Source organism: Hippopotamus amphibius, chromosome 16, assembly GCF_030028045.1.
Source record: "Hippopotamus amphibius kiboko isolate mHipAmp2 chromosome 16, mHipAmp2.hap2, whole genome shotgun sequence".
In the NCBI taxonomy this organism is placed as follows: Eukaryota; Metazoa; Chordata; class Mammalia; order Artiodactyla; family Hippopotamidae; genus Hippopotamus; species Hippopotamus amphibius.
In genome coordinates, this window is record NC_080201.1 from 55,424,310 (window position 1) to 55,445,359 (window position 21,050).

Genomic DNA, 21,050 nt, shown 5'->3' on the forward strand with positions numbered 1-21,050 from the left:
CCCCAGGCCCAGGGCCAGGTAGGACTCAGGAGTCACGGCCAACACCTTTTATGGCCCCGCCCCCACTTCGAGCTACAGCTGCTGGGCGATCTGCTCTATCCTCCGCAGTGTCTCCTCCGACTCCAGCTGCTCCAGGCTGAGCAGCGACAGGCCCAGCTGATCCTCCTGGAGTGGGGGGAGGAGGAGTGTCAGACAGCTGCCACACTTCCCGACACAGGGCTCCACAACGCGGCCCCTAGTGACAGGAGATGGCCTGCCCGGGGCTACAGGACAGGATGCTTGAATTTTGAAACACCCGTATATCACAGGGCATCCCATCCCTGTAAACAGAAGACGGGCTGAGGGGGAGAGGGATGGAGGGAGGCGGCAGCTCGAGAGCTGTGTCCGAGCTCCGAGGAGTGGCTTTCTCGAGGCCCCACGGCCTGCTCAGGGCGCCCACTGCAGACGCACGCTGACTCTGCAGCCCTCGACTCTCCCGGCAGTTCCCAGACCTGGCACGAGAGCGCACACAGATCTCTCTGTCGGCGGCCGGGGGCAGGCTGGGGGCTCAGGGAGAAAGCCAGGGGCCTTCCTGGAAGAGAAGCCTAGGCGCCTGGGGCTCACCCGGTGGAATGGCTGAGCCATCTGCCTCAGGAAGTACTTGGCAACCTGGACCCCCTCGTCCACGGTCAGGTTGAGGTTGGCGTCCGTGAGGTGCTCCTGGATCCAGCGGGGCAGTTTCCCCCGCTTGTCGGCCCGCGCAAACCGCTGTGCGTGGGAGGGAGGGAGGGTGTCGGGACGCTGGCAGGGGGAGCCCGGGCACCCTCGGCCTGGCCCTCCCCATCTGGGAAATGACCGGGGGACCAGCCTGGTTGGCGGGGGCCCCTGAAGCCGCACCTTGTCGGCAAAGACCATGAGGCCGTAGTCTGTCTTGCCCCTGATGGCCCGACCCACACACTGGGCCGCGTGGCGCATGGCATCGAAGGTCAGAAAGTCATTTTCTCGAATCTGGAACTGGTCCCGAAGGTATTCCAGCCGCGCCTGCGGGTGCGGAGATGGGGGGCGATGTCCCTTCCTCACACACGTCCCAAGGGGAGAGCCTGACAGGCCTTCACATCCTGCCGCCCCCCAGGCGCTGCTCACCTTGAGAATGCGGCTCTGGGTGTAGACGTAGGGCACCCCAAACATGATGACGGCCCGGCCGAAGTGGTGCACTGTGGGGCAGAGGAGGGGAGCGGCAGGGCTGAGCTCGTGTGGCCCGGGAGCTCATGCTATATGAGCGGGACGGGGGGAGGCCCCCCACGTGCCCAGGCTGTGGGTGGGCGGTCCCCTGGGGGAACAGAAATGGCCAGAGGGCCACTCAGGCACGTGGGGCGGGGCTGGAGGGGGAGAGCCTAGTCCACTCACCAAAGTCGATTCCCTCGGACACTTTGCCTCGGGCCACCGAGAGCAGGATGGCCCCACGGCCATTCTCGCAGGCCTGGGTGGGGGAGGCCAGGGCATGACGTGCGTCACCTCGGGGCTGCCTCCCGTGGCCCCTCTCCACCCTGGACCTTCCACTCCCGCCATGATACCCACCTCCTGGTACTTCTCCAGGGCGACACTGGTCTCAGCCCCATCTTGGGTCTCAATAAAGAGCAGCTTGTTCCTCTGGATGTTCTCGAGGATGCCCTTAGGGAAGGACACCAGGGAGGTCAGCGTGTGAGTTGGCAGAGGTGGATTAAAGGACAGGGGAGTCCTGGGTAAACTCAATTCTGCCACAGATTCCCATACGCAGATTCTCCCCCAGCCTCGGCTTGCCCACTGGAGACCTGGGGAGGGTGGTGGCACTGTCACTTCTTTGGAAAACCCTGTGATCCAGGGAGGGAACCAAGTCCCATCTTTTGGACACATGGGACAGGCATGTGGCTCAAGATGGCCCATCAGGACGCCAGCCCCACCCCCCCAGCTGGGGATTAGTGGCAAGGCTGATGCGGGCCAGGCAGAGCCAATCAGAGCCTGCCTTGAGATTTCATATTTGACACTGTAATAGATGTGTGGGACCGATCAAGGACAGACACGGACCAGTGAGACAAAACAGACAGTCACTTGTGCCACTCAGTGGGGAGAGCCCTTTTCAGTAGAAGGGGCTGCAGCAACTAGATTTCCATACGGGAAAAAAAAAAATGAATCTTGACCTCTGCCTTACATCATACACAAAGATGAATCTGAGTTACCTCACAGACCTTAAATGTGAAAGATAAAACTACAGAGCTTCCAGAAGGAAACACAGGAGACAATCTTTGTGACCCTGGGGTAGACAAAGCTTTCTTAAGGCACAAAAGGCACGCAGGTCGTGGGGCTCAGGTGGCTGACAGCTGCCTTTCCCACTGCGGGGAAAGAGCCTGTCTGAGGACAAGATCAAGGTCTTGGTTGTGTGTGGAAGAGGTTCCCACACCCTCCCTGGTGCTCACATTAACCACATTCACGCTTCTCACCCCAAAGAAGTGCTTGCTCCAATTCACCCCTGAGAGCTGGGCCCGTGGTGCATTCAGAGTCAGAAAGGACAGGGTGCCCCTCTGCCACCCACATCCTGTCGGGTGCCCAGTGCCCAGCTGTGGTGAGCCCCATTTCCAGAATGCCCCACAACCTCGCCCACACACTCCCCAGAAGAGGCCCCTACAGGCTCTTTGCCCCGAGTCTGTGTCCAGCCTTAATTCTCCTGAACCTTCCTCTAATAACACAGCACCCAGCTAGAGTCACACCTGCTACCCAGTGTCTCCACACCAAGCCATGTGTGCTGGAGGGACAGCCATGGGGTAACCCCCCAAAACAGCAAAGAGGAAACAAGGAACCCATAAGGTGAGGTGTGGTCACCTCTCCTGAGGGGCCTGCCTCTGAGGAAGGGGCCCAGCAAGGCCACTCACGTCTTAGTTCTTAACCTGGATGTCGGGAGAGGAGTGAACACTTTATTCTTAACTGTCCATCTGTGTTTTATATGCTGTCCTGTCACCTATGATACATGTCACCATTTAAAACACGAGGAATGAAGCCAACACAGAGGAACAGAGCCAGGAGGAGGGAGAGGGCCTTCCGGGGAGTGAGTGGCCGGGCGTACCTGCTCATACCAGGAGGCCACGGTGCTCTCCATGTACTGGTAGCTGGTGAAGAAGGCCACGATGCCATCAGGGACCACAGCGGACATCTCCAGCAGGAGGTTTCCGTAGTTCCGGATCACCGCTGTGAGGGGTCAGAGGTTAGACTCTCTTCCGGCCTCGATCCTCCTCCCCACTCCCTATCAGAGCTTTCCTGTCTAATAGCTGGTCTTGAACTTGGGTTCCTAGAAACCCCACGGAGGCCTCTGTAGGGCTATTCGCAGATTCCGCTTCTCCTTCCAGACCTGCGGGAGGACTGTGCCCCCCACCCCCTTAAACGTCAGGCATGGCCTTGTGACTTGCCATGACCAATGAAATCAGTACAGAAAGGGCCGCGTGGCCCTTCCAGGTGAGAATGTTTACGGGCCAGTTCACAGTGCACCACGATCCCTCCCATCACATCTCACCACCAGAGTGATGTGTCCAGGGGCGGAGGTTCCCAGAGAGACGTGGGGCAGGTCCCCACCCACCCGTGACGGCAGGTACTGTGGGCAGGAAGTACCTCTGCATAAAGCCACTTCGATTTGGGGGGATTTGTTACTGCATCGTGACCCCGCCCATGCTGACTGATCCACCTTCCCCCTTGGGACCCACACAAACCACCCGCTGTGGGCAACATACCGATATCTTCCCGGGTCTCAAATTTGGAGCTGATGGCCACCTGGTCATTGCCACGGCCGATGATCTGGAGAGCGCGAGAGAGGTCACGGTGAGCGAGGCGGCAGCAACCACTCTGATGTGTGAGCGCAGGCTGCCTGCTAGCGCTCTTCTAAGCTTTTCATAGACAGTGTCATTGAGTGAACCCTCAGCTGCCCTGTTACCTGTGTGGTGCAGATGAGTGACCTAAAGCTCACAGAAGGCATGTCCCCTGCCCAAGGTCACACGGCAAGTAAATGGCAGAGACGGAACTGAACCCAGGTGTGTCTGTCTGACTGACCAGCAAGCACCCTCTAGCCCGCCCCGGCCAACTGGTTCCAGGAAGTTGCCCCTCACCACCACCTCGACAGCCACTGGTTGCAACCCCACCAGCAACCTCACAAAAGCACCATGCAGTGTGTGGTCTGCACCACTCCCTGACCCCTGAAGGGCAATTCCAAAAGCCAAACACTCTGGAAATTCCAGATGTTTAAGTTTGGCACAAACTCATACGGCAGCAAAACCTGCCTGCCCTGAGCCTGTGCAGAGTCCTGACGCACCTTCCTTAGTCTGACTTGTCAAAATGTTTGCTGAAATACGACGTTCACCAGAGGGACTTGCCCACACCCCACTGGGAGTGTTTCCGGTCTGGAAAATTCTCAAGTCTAAAACATCTGGCTCAGGGACTTGACATATCAGACAGAGAGCTCGTGTTATGATTATTTTACAGAGAAAAACTGAGGCTGAGGGACTTCCCTGGTGGTGCAGTGGTTAAGAATCTGCCTGCCAATACAGGGGACACAGGTTTGAGCCCTGCTCTGGGAAGATCCCACATGCCACGGAGCAACTAAGCCCGTCCGCCACAACTACTGAGCCTGTGCTCTAGAGCCCATGAGCCACAACTATTGAGCCCATGTGCCGCAACTATAGAAGCCCACGTGCCAAGGGTCCATGCTCCACAACAAGAGAAGCCACTACAGTGAGGAGCCCGTGCACCACAATGAAGAGTAGCCCCCACTTGCAAGAACTAGAGAAAGCCCGTGTGCAACAACGAAGATCCAACGCAGCCAATAAATAAGTTAAAAAAAAAAAAAAAAGAATCCACCTGCCAATGCAGGGGACCTGGGTTCGATCCCTGGTCTGGAAAGATCCCACATGCCGTGAAGCAACTAAGCCTGTGTGCCACAACTACTGAGCCTGTGCTCTAGAGCCCCTGAGCCACAACTACTGAAGCCCACGTGCCTAGAGCCTGTGCTCCGCAATAAGAGAAGCCACCGCAATGAGAAGCCTAGGCATCGCAACAAAGAGTAGCCCCCGCTCGCCACAACTAAAGAAAGCCCGTGTGCAACAACGAAGATCCAATGCAGCCAAAAAAATAATTAAAAATAATTAAAACAAACAAACAAACAGAAGAACTGAGGCAGAGTGGAAGGGTCACATACCAAGGTCACAGCCAGACGATGAACCGGGCAAAACCAGTTAACGAAGTAGCAGGCCCTGGGCCACAAAAGCTTTTCACACCCATTATCTCATTAAATCCCCTCAGCTACCCTGGGAGATCAGGGAGGGGGTATTCCCATTTCACAGATAAGAAAACTGAGGCTTGGGGTGTCACACTCACAGAGAGAAGTAGCATCAAGCCCAGGTCTGCCTGAATCCGAAATCCATGCCCATAGCTGTTAAAACTCTCCTGCCTGGGCAGTGGTGGGAGCAGAGGGAGGAAAGGTGGCCCTCACTTCCCATCTCCCCTCCCCAATCACCTCACCCTCTCCCACACACCATGGGGCAGAGGCAGACCCGCGCCAACGTCATCGTGAAGGTTGCCATGGTGACAGGGTGGAAGTCCAGGATCTTGGGGTAGATGTCCAGTGGGGACAGCGTCTGTAGCAGGGACAGCAGGAGGGATCTCAGCAGGACTGGGCGGGAAGCAGAAGCACCCCCGAGGAGAGGGCTGGGGGCCAGAAGGGTCCTCACCCCTGATGTGATGATGACGGACTGGAAGCGCTCGAACACGGGTTTGATGGCCAGCGAGGCATCCATGCAGCTGTGAGGAGCAGACGAGAGTGGCGAGAGCCAGGCTGGGGTGGGGGCCGGGCCCCTGGGGTCCGTTCACACCCCCTCTGGGGTCAGGTCTCACCTGAAGTGCAGGATGGGGTTGGCGATGGTCGGGGTCCTGTCGTCAAAGGGCTCGATGATGATGGTGAAACCTACAGGGGGCCGGTGAGATTCCCTGGGCGCCAGTCATGACCATGCCCCCCAGGCCACCCCCCACCTCTGCCCTCCACTTTCTCCCTCCCACCCCAGACCCCCTCCCCCCACTTCCTCAGTGAATGGGCCCAGGGCCCAGGCACCAGCGGCCCAAACCTACAACCCAAGCATCCGAGTCCAAAATATACCCCAAGCTGCCCACTCCTCCCCAGGGCCGACACCTGTGCAAACGTTCAGAGGACCTTGAGCCGCGAGCACCAAGGGCTCACCCATCTCTCTCGGGATCACAGGGGCCCACCCTGCCACTCAAGCCAAAGCCTCAAGCCTTCTCCCACCACCTTTCTGTCTAAGCCATCAGGAGGCCGGTCAGCTCTGCTTCCAAAGCCTAGCTGCCATCTGCCCACTTCCCCTGCCTCCACCCAGTCCAGCCGCCATCACCTCCTGCCTGACCACTGCAGTCACCTCCTTGCTGGGATCTCCACTCCCACCCCTGCTCCCTTCACAGCAGCCAGAGGGACCCTGTGAAATCCTGAGTCAGGCCACATCCCTCCTCTGCTCAGAAGCCCCCCACCCCCACTCCTCCCAGGGTCCAGAATTGTCTGTGGGATCCTGCCATGCCGACCCCATTTCCTCCTTGCTCACAGGCCTCCTGCCTAACTTTCAAAACCACCAGGCTCATTCCACCTCAGGGCCTCTGCACTTGCCCCATTGCCTGGAAAGCTTCCCAAGGTGGCTGGCTCCATTTGGTCATTCGGAACTAGACTCAAACGTCAGCTCCTCAGAAGCACCACCCTGGCCACTGTAGGTGTTCTCCAACACGAAACAAACATGGAACTATCTTCCTTTCTGGAATTATCTTCCTTACCTATGTTTGTCTCTTTGCTATCTGTCTTTCCTGCTAGAACGTAAGTTCTGGGAGGTCAGGAATAAGGTCTTTCTTGGTTCCTGACACTTCCCCAGTGCTAGCCCTGGCCCATTTATTGAACAAATAAAGAATGAATGAATGAATCCACATAATCAATTTCACTTAGTAAAAATTAAAAGGCTTCTTTGCAAAGTTTCTTTGCAAAGGGAGAGCAATAGTTCCTCCCTCCTAGAGTTATTGAGAGGATTAAACTGGATAATGGGGACTTCCCATGTGGCGCAGTGGTTAAGAATCCGCCTGCCAATGCAGGGGATCCGGGTTCGAGCCCTGCTCCAGGAAGATCCCACATGCCATGGAGCAACTGGGCCCACGCGCCACAACTATTGAGCCCACGTGCCACAACTACTGAAGCCCGCATGCCTAGAGCCTGTGCTCCGCAACAAGAGAAGCCACTGCAATGAGAAGTCCATGAGCCACAACGAAGAGCAGCCTCCACTCGCCACTAGAGAAAGCCCATGCGCAGCAAGGAAGACCCAACACAGCCAAAATAGATAACATAAAATTAATTTAAAAAATGTTTATGTACCTCAAAAGCTGGTACAAGAGTCTAAAGCAATTACTTTCCAATAAAGAGCTTGGAAAAAAAAATTTTCTTTTAAATCCTTAAAAAAATTATTTTTAAAAGTTAAAAAAAAAAATCAACAAGACCTTTGCGGCAAGCCCTGTGCTGGGGACACAGCAGTGACTAAGACAGCCCCGGTCCCACCCTCTCCGGACTCACAGTCCACTGATGGGGACACAGACCTGGCCCCCTGGAGTGACCATTCTGAGTGGGCAAGGCTGGGATGGGAAGCCTAGAGGAGGGGGCCTGGCCCCAGCCTGGGAGCCAGAAGGGGCTTCCTGGAGGAGGCGGCGTCTCTCCTGAGCTGAGAACTGAAGGATGAGCAGGAGACAGTGGGGGCTGAGGAAGATGGGGAAGAAAGTTCCAGGTAAAGAATGTGAGGTGCTAGGAGATGGGGAAGCGGGGAAGACAGGAGAAAGACCGAGAGGGAAGACAGGGTGGAAGGAAGGATGGACACAGAAGGAAACCTTCAGTGAGATTTGCTGCTGATCGGCCCTGGGGTGGGGGGGACGGACTCTCTGTCCTCCTGCCAAGGCCAGGCCAGGCCAGGCCAGGGCGGGCCACAGGACGTCAGGCAGGCCTGACCTAGTTTCCTGGATAGAGGAGTAATCCCCGGGGATCAGACGGAGCCCTCAGCCAGCTTAAAGCTGGGGAAGGGGAGGGAACACTGCCCCCTCCCCGGCAGGCTCGAAATCTGAGCGTCCTCCTCGACTCCGCTCCCCCAGGCCCCACGCAGCCAGGCATCAGGTCCTGGCCTCTTTAGCTCCCACATCTCTCTCCAGCCCCTCTGTGCTCTCCTGCCGCCCTGGGCCAGCCTCTGCCAGAAGAACCTTCCTAAAGCACAACTCTGACATGGTCTCTCCCTCGCTCAGAAGCTGCCACGGCTTCCCAGCGCCACCGGGAGCAGAGCGACCAACCCCGGAGCCCCCCTCCCAGGTGTGAGTGGAGCCCACAGAACTTCCCCAGCCGCATCTCCCGCCACTGCCACTCCCATCCTTCGCCACTCTGCAGCCGCAGGGAACCTGGGAGAACACAAATCTGAGCACGAGGCTCACTCACTCGAGAGCTGTTCGTGGCTCCCCCTGCCCTCAAAATAAAGCTCAAACTCCCGAGTCGAGCCCTACGAGGTCCTGCCTGTCCAAGTCGCAGGGGCGACCCTCTAAGCTCCGCCAGATCCCGATTCCGGCTGCCGGGGGTGGGGGGTGGGGGGCTGGCAGAGGCAGGAAGCCGCGAGCTCACCCTTGGCGTAGGTGCTGACCAGCGTGGCAAAGTTAGCGAGGAGGGTGAGAGGGGAGAAGTCAGCGAGGTCCGCGATCTCCAAGGTGTGCAGGAGGGAGCGGAGGCGCTCAGCGCAGAACCTGGTGGGTGGCAGGACGGGGTGAGGGGAGGCAGTGGCCGCAGGGCCCAGCAGCCCCCTCCTCGCCATCAGCGCACGTGCTCGCGCACCGTCTCCCCCGGTGCCTGGAAGTTCCGTAAAGGCAGGGCCTGGGTCTGTGTCAGTCACCTCTGTGTCCCCACCTTGCACAACTGCATGTCACACGGGGGCCACAGCCGCACAAGGGTTCACCCAGAGCAATAATCACACTGCCCACAGAGTCCCATGGTCATGTCACACGAGGTCATTCTTGTCCGCAGGTTCTCAGTCAAAAGGGGAGACCCCCAACCACCCCTGCATCCCACATCCCAGCGTGAATCCCGCATGGCCACACTGTCAAATACTCCTGCCCAACACCTCTCACAATGTCTCAGTCACACGCGCCACCCTAGGTGACACAGCGTCAGAGTCCCACTTGCTCACAGAGGACGGTCTCACACACCCTCACAGAGCCTTACACACACTGTCAACAGCACTCACGTACATGCGAGCCCACCTAGCTCGAGGCTCTCACCCCTCGGGGACAGGCCATCGGGCAGGAGCCAGGCGGACAGTCAAGTTTAAAACCTGCCTCCTGAACCTCCTTCCTTCAAGTCTGTCTTCTCTACACCCCAGGCTCGATCAGGTGCCCCCTTCTGTGTTCCCTCCCCACCCCAGGACTCCCCCACCCCAGCCCTCGGTCGTCCCTGTCTGGGACGGGTCTGTCTCCCCAACTGCACTGTGAGCCCCAGGAGGGCAGGGCCAGGGCTGTCTCAGTCGCCACGTGTCCCCAGCACAGAGCAGGCACTCAGAACATGTATCGTGTGGCTAAAATCCCCTCTGTCCTCACAAGTCTCTCACTATGGGGAGAAAGGTGCAGCCACACTGAGGACTCCCCTCCCCCTCAGGCAGAGCAGCCAGGAGCTCTGGAGCCCTACAGGCCGGGCTTCGAGTCACAACTACCCCGCACAGTGTTGTGTGGCCCTGGGCGATGGCGTCCCTTCTGCGGGACACAGCATCCTCATCTGTAGCATGAGGCAAGGACCCTGTATTGACAGTATTTTTTTCTTTTTCTTGGCCGTGGGGCATGTGGGATTTTAGTTCCCCAACCAGGGATCAAACCCGTGCCCCCTGCAGTGGAAGCGCAGAGTCTTCGCCCCTGCACTGGACTGCCAGGGAAGGAGGCTGCTGTGTTGAGACTGCATGGGCTGTGGGCTGCAAAGCACTGAGCTCGTCCTCAGTGCCCAAGACCAGGCAGCTTCCTGGCAGCACCGCTCTGCCACGTAGCCACCACAGGAACCCGGGAGTAAAGGGGCTGACTCCCTACACATTGCACAAAGGAGGACACTGAGGTTCAGAGAAGACCAATGACTTATGCAGAACAGCAAAGAAAAAGCACAGGAAGCTCCGTTCCCACTCCCAGGTCCACTCGTGGCCTGCCCTGTGATGGGGAGACCGACCCTGGCCCCTAGACTACACTGAGGGGCTGCTCCTGCCCACAGGCTCGGATTGGGGGAATGATAAGGAGCGGCACTGCTGGGAGGAGACAGGGATCTGGGTGGATCGGGCCACAGCACTTTCTCCCAGCTCCCACCCTGCTGGGCCTCATGCGGAGCGCCTCTCCAGGGCCACTCCCTCCCCTTCCCCCGGGGTCTGGCGTGGGAACACCTCTGAGCTCTGACAAGGACCGGGGCCTCGCCGCCCATCAGCTCCCCCTCCCTGCCCACCCCTCTGTACACAGTCCCTGCACCAAGCTCTCCCCAGGTAAACTCTCTGATGGAGCCATGCCCCGCCTGCTGGGCCCCTGCCCGACCCAGGGCCCCAAGACCAGCTCTGACCTCATCCCCGTAGCTGCCGGCTCTGACCCATGGGTGTCACACACACATCCCCCCCACTCTTCCCTTACTACGGATACTGGTGACATGGTGACCCCACCCCCGCAGGGACCCCGCCCACCCAGCCTCGGGGGCCGCACCTGAGGGGCTTGCGCTGGATGCACACGCGCTGGGCCAGGCCGCTCAGGAAGGCTGGCGGGCTCTCCTGCACCACGTGCTGCGCGCGCAGCCGCCACTTGACGTACTCGAGCAGCCGCCGCAGGAAGCCCAGGAAGTGCTCGGCCGTGCGGATGGAGCCGGGCACCGCCTCTGTGGGGAGAGGGGCTCAGCCTGGCGCCGCCGGCGGGGGAATGAGGGGCCGGGGCGCAGGACACGGGGGTGGGCGGCGGCTCACCCTTCAGCACCTCGTCGGGCAGCACGGGGTTGGCCAGGTGGGCGTCGGTCTCCCGGGCGGCACTGGCCTCCCGCAGCCCCTCCACCAGGCGCCGGTACTCATCCCGCAGACGCTGCTCGTCCGTCTCCTTGATCCTGCAGGGAGATGGCGTGTGGGAAGAGCTGGGGACACTTGTGGGGGCAGGGCAGTCGCCAGGGTCTCCCGGCCGTGGCGTCCCCACCTGAGCACTGTCTTCTGCAGGGTCTCCAGGTTGCCCTGGCAGCGATCCAGGGTCCGGCGGGTGAGGTTGACACTCATGGAGTCGATGCAGACGTTGTCTGGAGGAGAGCGGGCGACGGCCGGGCTCAGGCAGGCGGACGCAGCGGCAGCCTGAGGGGTTGGCGTCACCTCCCCGCCCTGGCCCCCTCCTCACCGATGTTGTGGGCCTCGTCGAAGACGACGACGGCCTTGCGGGCCAGCTCCTTGGACACCAGGTCGGCAATCTTGGGGTCCAGGAGGTAGTGGTAGCTGTAGACCACCACGTTGGCGTGCAGGATCTGGGGGCCGAGGGGGGTAGGGTTACCCCAGCCCCCCTGCCAGCGCCCACCCCCGGGCCCTGCCACCCCCGTCCACACCATGACTCCGCATCACTCCCCCAGAGGCCCACGGAAGCGAGGCAAGGACAGAGACACAAACAGATGGACAGACAGACACGCAGGCAAAGACAGACACAGGCAAGGCATAAATATAAGTGAACGGATAGAGACAGACTGGCGGACAGATACAGGCACAGACCAATAGGGAGATCTAGACAGACAGACAAGACTGGTAGGCAGGCAGCCTGTAACCCTCACGCGCGCCCCTCTGCCCGACCCCTGCCGGCCTCCTCACTGAGTATCGGGCAAGGAAGTATGGGCACCAGCCCTGGCGCCGCCCCACGGCCTTCAGGTCGTCCAGGTTGTAGATGCCAGCGGGGAGGGGCACCTGGCGCCCATGGACATCAAATTCCTGGGGTGAAAGGGTACCCGGGGGTCAGGGAGGTTGGCTGTGGCTAGCGGTCTCACCCTCCCTCCCTCCCCACTGCCCTGCAGGCACCTCGTAGAAGCGGCAGTGGGGCAGGCTGGGGTCCCGCTGGTACTGCGCCCGCACATAGGAGGCCGTGAGGCTGTGGCATTTTCCATCGACGTCCTTCCCAAAGCGCAGGGGTGTCACCTGGGGGGCCAGGGAGCATCTTAGCACCGAGACAGGCCGAGAAGCCCCACCACTCCTTGAACCCGGGGCTCAACACCTAACAACTAGGTGGGATGGGAGGCCGTCCTGTCCCAACCGGGGTGAGACGGGCATTTGTGGAAAACGCACACCTCAACCTGCTTCATTATTAAACAGTGAAGACACCTGGAAACTTACTGCAGGGAAGTAAGACTGATACAATTGTTAGGCTCTTTATTCTTTTTAAGCCCTATATAATATCTCAATTAAAAAAAAAAATTAAGCCTTGAAGATTCTTTAGCATGTAGATTAAAGATAACTGCTTTTGGGAGGGGGCGGGGGGTGAAGGGGAAACTGAGACGAAGCGAGAGAGTAGCACAGACATATATATACTACCAACTGTAAAATAGTCAGTGGGAAGTTGTTGTATAACAAAGGGAGTCCAACTCGAGGATGGAAGATGCCTTAGAGGACAGGGGCAGGGAGGGTGGGGGGGACTCAAGGGGGGGGGAGTCAAGGAAGGGAGGGAATATGGGGATATGTGTATAAAAACTGATGATTGAACCTGGTGTACCCCCCAAAAAAAGAAAGAAAAAAAAAAAAAAAAGAAAAAACCCAGGCAGCATATGAATCAAAAAAAAAAAAAGCATGTACAAATAAAAATTGTATATACTAAAAGGCCATAATATGTTAAAGAATAGAATTTGGGTTTTGAGCTAAAATATTATGATCCAGATATGTTACCTTATAATGATCTAACAAAATGTAGAAATAAAATTTAATGAATCTGAAAAAAAAAAAAAGATAACTGCTTTATCTTTTTTTAATTTTGTTTTACGTTTTAAAGAAAAGTATCGTAAGACTCTGAAAACTTTAGCTAGGATTGAAGCAGAAACCCAATGGCAAATCTGTTTTAAAGAACTAAATTCAATCCAAATGAAGACTATAGCTATGCTTTTAAGTCCTTCCAAGGCAGCAGGCATGTGGAGGGACAAAACCAAGATGGAAATCTCTGTCGCAATCTTTAGCATTATCCAGGTCACTATACATGTCTGGAGACAACTAGGACACCGTCCTGAAATACAGTAGAATACTACATATACACTTATCACATTTCCAGAAAACCTATTCCAGTTCATCAATTCTCAACTTCTTACTTTCCTAAGGGGACAGAACCACCACCTGAGCGTGTTCTGGGCACACACATACATCCATTCACTACACGGTTCCTTCTCACTTGCGGCTCTAAATTTAAAGTCATAATTTAAACTTTTATTTTAAAAAAAGCATCTTGGGACTTCCCTGGTGGTGCAGTGGTTAAGAATCCACCTGCCAACACAGGGGACATGGGTTCGATCCCTGGTCCAGGAAGATCCCACATGCCGCAGAGCAACTAAGCCCGTGCACCACAACTACTGAGCCTGCACGTTTGAGCCCGCAAGCCACAACTACCGAGCCTGTGTGCCGCAACTACTGAAGCTCGCGACCCTGGAGCCCCTGCGCCGCAACAAGAGAAGCCACTGCAATGAGAAGCCTGTGCACCAAAACAAAGAGTAGCCCCCGCTAGCGGCAACTAGAGGAAGCCCACTTGCAGTAATGAAGACCCAACGCAGCCAAAAAAAACTAATAAAATTAATTAAAAATAAATAAAAAATAAAAGAAAGCATCTTGAAATTTTGCTCCAGGGTCTGTGGACGCTTTCATCTATCCCAATCCTTGCTATCAGATAAAGACTGTTATGTTCCTTAATTCCACGTAGCAACAGCAGGATGGCACAAAGTCGGCTGTGCAGCAAGAAAGAGGCGGGGATTATTTTGCACGACAGCATCACCAAGAATGGGGAGGATTCCCATCTGCCGGTTTAAACACAGTGCTGGGGCCACTGCTCTTTAATCATCCCCCATCATCTCTAGTATTTCTCATACATTCTTACAAATAACATTACATAATATACATTCCAAGAATTACCACACTAAAGCACGTAAAACGGTGCCTGGTGCACAGTGAGCCCAATGGTTTTGGAATATAACTCAATAATAACCAGGACTTGCCTGGTGGTCCAGTGGTTAAGAATCCACCTTCCAATGCAGGGGACGTGGGTTTGATCCCTGGTCGGGGAACTAAGACCCCATCTGCCATAGGGCAACTAAGCCCACAGGTCACAACTAGAGAGCCTGCATGCTGCAAGCTAGAGCCCATGTGTTCTGGAGCCTGTGTGCCACAACTAGAGAGAAGCCCACGTGCTGGAGCAGAGGATCCCGCCAGTCGCAACTAAGACCCAACGCACCCAAAAAGAAAATAAACGTTTAAAATAATAATAATAATAACTAATATTCTATGTATCACATATTAATATATCTTAATATCACTACAGTTTCTAACATTCTTTTAGCTCTTTGTACATCCTAAAGGCTATACATGCATTATCTTGCCCAATCTTTTTTTATTATTGAAATATAACTGATATGTAACATTATATGTTAGTTTCAGGTATACAACATAATTTGCTACTTGTAGACATAGGGAAATGACCACCACAATAAGTCTAGTTAACATCTATCACCACACAGTTACAATTTTTTTTTCTTATGATGAGAACTTTTAAGATCTACTCTCTTAGAAACTTTCAATCTGTCATTATCCAAGGGGGAATTGGTTCCAGGTCTGCCCCATGGATACCAAAATCCACAGATGCTCAAGTCCCTTTTTCTTTTTTTCTTTCTTGGCTGCACATGGCATATGGGATCTTAGTTCCCCAACCAGGGATCGAAGCTGTGCCCCCTGCAGGGGAAGCTCGGAGTCTTAACCACTGGACCACCAGGGAAGTCCCTCAAGTCCCTTATAGAAAGTGGCGTAGCACAGTTGGCCCTCCCTATCCATGCGTTCTGAATCCACAGATACGGAGGGTCCACTGTACATTACATGACTTCTTTATTTTATAACTAGAAGTCTGGACTTTTTGACCCCTTCACCCATTTTGCCCAGCCCCCACCCCCTTGACCAATCTTAACTGTATAAAGTAGGTCATTAATTATCCCCATTTTACAGACAGGAGGACTGAGCCCCAGACTATGCAAGAGTATACGGCTAGTACATTTCAGAATCAGGAAACCAGGCCTGCCATACTCTAGAAGCAGCCTTTTTAACCTCTCTCAGGCTGGGGGAAGTGGGAAGGCTCCCCGGAGGAGGTGTGCCTGGGCCATGAACAATGGGTCAGCATTTGATGAGTGAGAAGAGAATTCTGTGTGTGGCCCCTGCACATCTCCTGAGAGGTCTGGTCTGGATGGGGATCTAGGACTCCTGGTGGGAGGGAAGTTTCCTCCACCCTGAGGCTCAGGGCGAGGGGAGGAATGGGCACCCACCTCGGGATGAATACACAGGTTCTTTCGCGAGCTCAGAGCCAGCCCCAAAAATGTCAGCTTCTCACCCTCCTGTTTCTCATAGAAGTTGAGTAACTTTCGAAGCTCTTCAATCACCTGTTTCAGTTGATAAGGGAGGGAGGACTTGGCCTCATGGAAAGCCCAAGCCTCTGCCCAGACATGCCCCAGCTCCTTCCCCAGCTTCCCGCATGCACCCAAAGCTGTGACAGCAACCACCAGGGGGACCGCTGGATTAGGGGAGAGTAAGGGGCACTGGGATTGGCCTGGGCCCACCTTCTCAATCTCAGGCACAGTTCTCGAGCAGTAGATGAGTTTAGTCACCTCCAGTGGATACGCCTGCCGATGACAATGGACTCAGCCTTGGTCCCTGTCCAGCCTCCCCCATCCTCCCCCTCAGCGGGCCCAGCGGGTCACTTACCCGCTGGTACGCCATGATCAGGGCCAACAGGGACACTGTCTTCCCAGTGCCTGAGGGCATCTCCAGGACTCCATGACCCTGTGTGATGAGGGCAGGAGGCACAAGACGCAGGCTCTCAAAACTTCAGGGACACAACCTCTGGGACCCCCCCCCCCCCCCCCCCCCACCACGGCCCGCATGCGACCATCTTGGAATAGCAGGACATCACAGCCGTCAAAAGTCTGCATCCCAGGGGCAGGGGATTTGAACTCCACTTCTGTCACTTTTGTTGAGTGGTCTCAGGCGAGACCTCTCAACCTCTCTGGGGCCTCAGTATCCTCATCTCTGAAAATGAGCCTCATAAGCTCTTCTTCATAGCATGACTATGAGGAAATTAGTGAGAAACTGAGGGTTAAATAGCTAGTACAGTATTTGATATGTAGTGAACCTTTTTTATTTTAATTTAGTAAGCACCTCCACAGCACTTACCCTGTACCCGGAATTATTACTAAGTGTCTTAATCTGGGTTTCTCAACCTCAACTCTCTTGACATTTGGGACAGGATAATATTTGATTGTGAGGGGTTATCCTGTGTACTGTACAATGTCTGGCAGCATCTGTGGCCTCTACTTACTAGATGCCAGCAGCACCACCACTTCACTGGCACTGACAATTAGCAATGTCTCCACACATTGCCGAATGTCCTCTGGGGGTCAAAATGGTCCCCAGTTGAGAACCTCTGCCTTACCTAGTGAATTAACCCCTACAGCCCTCACGTTAAGCTGAGGTAGTTACTATTACTACGCCGATTTTACAAAGGTGAAAACTGTGGAACTGGACGATTGAGTGATTTACCCAAGGACACACAGCTGTGGGTAGCCGATTCCAAAGCCTCTATATTCCTAAACCAACCACTGAGCAGCTCAGCCTCTGATGTCCGCTGCTCCTATTATAACTATTATTAGTTGAAACAACAAGTTTGACAATGCTGGCTTCTCAAGGACCTCAGATTTCTAAACTGTAGACGTCCTGCAATCTCAGTCTTACACGCACGTGTGGCAGCCCTCCCGCCTCCCCCCGTTAGGTGGGCAGCAAGGGGCCCAGCCCACCCACCTTGGCATCGAGCGTGCGTTTGAGCTCCAGCATGTAGGAGAACTGCTCCGGGTAGATGTAGTCGTAAGGGAAGTAGACCAGCAGCCCGTCCACGTTGAGCCTGGCGGCGGGGCTTGCCGGGTCAGTCTCCCGTCCCCGCCGCCCCTCTCCAGCCCCCACACTCCCCTGCCGTCGGACCGAGAGGGGTTACCGGCCCAGCACCGGCCCGCTGGTCCCCCCGGAGAGTCCCCAGTTCTCCAGAAGCCTCCGGGTCCCTTCGGCATCTCGTCTCTGACCATCCCCGCTACCGCCCCATGGGTCCCCGCGGCTATCCCCACCCCACCCCTTCAGCCTCCCCTCGCCCCGCAGGGACCCGAGGCCTGCCGACTAGTCCCTGCATTTTCCAGACCCCCGCGCCGGCCCGCAAGCCGCGAACCCAGGCCCCCTTCTCACTTCATGGCGCCGGTCGCAGCTTGAAGCGGCGTCGGCCCGCCTCCCTCATGAATATTCAGTCAAGGCAGCATCCGCAGGGCTTCCTCGAGGCGTTTCTCCACCTTCGTCACGACGCCATTGGCTGATCCCTCCCGTCAATCCACCGGGGCGGGACAATGCGCATGCGCACAGCAATGGGAGGGGGCCGGCTCCGGGAGAGGCTGTGCCGGAGGCATCGCAGAGGATCGCCGAATACCAAGAACAAAACATGGAAGGAAGAGAACCGAGAGAATCGATCCCAGTCCCTGGGATTCGGTCTTCCTGCATCAGTCCAGATCATCTGAGTAGCGAATACATACTCATTTCATTCTATTATATTCTTGGTTTTAAGATGTCCTCCCTCCTTATCCCCCCAACAAAGTAACCAGGGCTGGAATGGGGAAACCTGGACAAGGCTCCTGACCCAGCCTGGGGGGATCAGAGAGGGTTTCCTGGAGGAGGAGTCATCTCTGAGAATTAAAGGTGAGGAGTAGGGCTGAGGCAGTAGAAGGTGGGGCAGATGACTCTGCAGGCAAAAAGGAAAGTGGAAAGCAGAGGAGTAAGCAGCAAGATGGGGCTGGAATGCGGAACGAGGAGCACAGATTTCTCTGAAATGGAAGACGTCACCATGATTTACTCCCGGCTATCTGATGTCACGTGTGTTTGCTCTTCCCAGTTTGTTCTCCTCGGACATGGTACTGCAAGGAGCATCTTTGTAGCATCTCTTAAGGCTCAGGGTCATGTCAGCAACTTCACCAGCTGGCTCAACACCCACCCACACCCCCCCCACCACCACCATCATGAGTTCTACTAGCTCCCTAGGACCTATTTTCAGAGACTTCGCCTAACTTTGGAAGAATATTCTCATTTGTGTAACTGTGATGTCATTTGTTGATGTAAGGGTCATTATCCCCACTTTAGAGGTGAGAAAACTGAGTCTGAGAGAGAAACTTGCCCAAGGCTTTACAGCTAAGCCAGGAGCTGCTCCCCATCCCACCCTCATCCCAACCCTGCCCGTTCTGATTCATCAATGTCTAGGGATGGTTCTGTCTCCCCCACTGGACTGTGAACCCCAGGAGGGTAGGGCTGAGACTATCTTGGTCACCACTGTGTGCCTTTTGCCACCCAGGGAAAGGCATGCACAGAGCAAGGGCTCAGTGGATATATCCTCAAGTTCCTTACAGTCTGCCCTCCTTATCCACGGATTCAGAACCCGCAGATACAGAGGACGAACTATACTAGGACATTTTATAGGAGGAGCTTCTGTATTCACAGATATTTGGTATCAGTAGGGGTCAAGAAACAACCCTCCCTCCCCATTTATACCAGGGAACGACTGTATTTTCAATCTGCTCTTGGCTGAGCAGAACCCACAGATAGCGAGGACCTAGTATATTGCATTCCTTAGAATACATCACTACAAGCCCACGGTCAAGGGGAAGCGCTGCTCAAGGGCGTGAGTACCAGGAGGCAGGGGTGATTGACAGCAGCCATCTTAGAATGACTGCCTCCTGCCTCCTCCTCTGGCCTTTGTAGTCGCTCTTCTCTTGTGTCTGAAAGGTTCTTCTCTTAGATCTCTGCGTGGCTTCTTTCCTCACCTCCCTCAAGCCTTCCTCGAGTCTTCCTTGAATGTGCTTTCCTCAGCAAGGCCTTCCCTGACTACCCTATTTAAATTGCAGTACACCCTGGGTAGGCTGAATAATGGTCCCCAAAGATCTCCAGGCCCTGGAACCTATGAATGTTCCCTTACATGTGTCAACCAAAAACAAAACAAAACACAGAAGGTCACAAACAAGAGTTCATATGGGGTCTTAAGAATTGCACTTTGGGGAGGGAGGGAATACGGGGATATGTGTATAAATACAGATGATTGACCTTGGTGTACCTCAAAAACTGATACAAGAGTGTAAAGCAATTATATTTCAATTAAAAAAAAAAGAATTGCACTTTGGCAGCTGATTCACTTTGTTGGACAGCAAAAACTGGCACAACAGTGCAATGCAATTATATTCCAAAAAAAGAGCTTAAAAAAAATTGCAATTTGGGCTGTACACCTGAAACTAACACAACATTGTAAATCAACTATACTCCAATAAAAATTAAAAAAAAAAAAAAAGAATTGCAATTCAGGAGACACAGATTTGGGTAAAACTGAAGGCGTGTTCTGGGGAAGAGAAACGTCAGGGGCTTATAAAGCCAAAAGCCACACGGTTGTTAAAGTTGTCTGGCCTGAATCGTGATTGGCTCTGACACAAGCCAGGGCATGTTTGTCCTTAAGGAATCAAGAGTTATTTTAGGGGAAGGGTCCCACAAGTAGATAGGCTGTCATGAGTTATTTTAGGGTAAAGGTCTAATAAGTATCTCGCATTTTGGGCAGATGTCCCGGATGCCTATGTTAAGACAATAAGTGATCAAAAGGTCAGATTCCACCCCGGCTGGAATGTTCACAAGTCACACTGTGTCAATGGCCTCCTGGCTCCATTTCAGAGAGCTCTCTTAGCAATACGGACTTCATTTCTACTTTCCTTCCACATATGGCAAAAGGAAGCTTGCAGGTGTGATGAAGTTAAGGATCTTGAGAGATATCCACGGGGGTCCTAAATGTAATGTGTCCTCATAAGAGGGAGATTTGACAGCGCGACAGAAACAGAGGCCGTGTAACACTGAAGCAAGATGCCACACTGTTGGCTTTGAAGTTGGAGGAAGAGGGCAGAGCCAAAGAATGCAAAGAATGCAGCTCTAGAAGCTGGAAAAGACAAAGAAATTGATTCTCCCCTACAGCTTTCGGAGGGAGCATAGCCCTGCTAACACCTTGATTTCAGCCCAGTGAAACTAACATCAGACTTCTGATTTTATGAACTGTAAGAAAATAAATGTGTGTTGTTTTAAGCCACTGAGTGAGTTTGGGGTCATTTGTGACAGTAGCCAACAGGAAATGAAGGAATACACCTCCAATCAGGCACAATATATCCACTTCTTCTGCCTTAGTTTTTTTCCATAGCAGCGTTCAGCATCTGATAGAATATATTTTTTGCTTATCATTTTGTTTATTGTCTGTCTCTTCTGCTAGAATGTCAGCTCTACAAAAGTAGGGGTGTTTTATCACTGGTTATGAAGGACAATTTCAAATGGACACAAAAGTTGAGAGAACAGTCTAACGAAGCCCCACATACATGAAGCTTTATCAGTCTTCAACTCAGGGCTGATTTTGCTTTGTCTACACCCCAACCACTTCCCCTTCCACCCGTTGATTATTTTGAAGCAAATCCCAGGCGTCATATCATTTCATCCATCAGTGCTTCAGAATGTAGCTCTAAAAGTAAAGACTTTGTAAAAACATAATCATAATATCACAGCACATCTCAAAAAAAAAAAAGGAATAATTGCTTAATATAATCAAAGGTCCAGATGCTGTTTGAATTTGAGGGCAGGGACTTCCGTTTCCTTGTTTACTTGTTCTCCTTTGCTACCTTATGTGGCACAAAGGACTTTGCA

At 54.3% G+C, this 21,050-nt stretch overlaps 1 protein-coding gene and 1 non-coding gene across 8 annotated transcripts; both read right to left on the minus strand.

Moving 5' to 3' along the window:
- Positions 1–32: 32 nt before the first annotated feature.
- ERCC2 (ERCC excision repair 2, TFIIH core complex helicase subunit) lies at positions 33–18,311 on the minus strand. 7 transcript variants are annotated; one of them, XM_057710980.1, is made up of 23 exons: positions 17,538–18,311; positions 17,106–17,205; positions 16,014–16,091; positions 15,869–15,931; positions 15,578–15,691; positions 12,102–12,218; positions 11,898–12,014; positions 11,440–11,563; positions 11,248–11,344; positions 11,028–11,161; positions 10,774–10,942; positions 8,684–8,802; positions 5,887–5,956; positions 5,724–5,793; positions 5,529–5,630; positions 3,735–3,798; positions 3,077–3,198; positions 1,558–1,650; positions 1,387–1,459; positions 1,123–1,193; positions 877–1,020; positions 604–747; positions 33–165 (listed from the first exon to the last, which is right to left on the minus strand). In XM_057710980.1, the coding sequence occupies exons 1-23, from the start codon at positions 17,540–17,542 to the stop codon at positions 73–75; spliced, it is 2,283 nt and encodes a 760-aa protein (XP_057566963.1). In that variant the 5' UTR covers positions 17,543–18,311; the 3' UTR covers positions 33–72. The 7 variants fall into 7 exon arrangements, 5 of the variants coding, with proteins under 5 accessions (XP_057566963.1, XP_057566961.1, XP_057566962.1 ...); XM_057710978.1 differs by having other exon boundaries at positions 877–1,193; positions 5,529–5,793; XM_057710979.1 differs by lacking the exons at positions 33–165; positions 17,538–18,311 and having other exon boundaries at positions 265–747; positions 17,106–17,474.
- Positions 13,952–14,090, minus strand: LOC130839410 (small nucleolar RNA SNORA46). The gene has a single exon (XR_009049816.1). It is a non-coding gene; the product is annotated as a small nucleolar RNA SNORA46 (small nucleolar RNA).
- Positions 18,312–21,050: the final 2,739 nt, after the last annotated feature.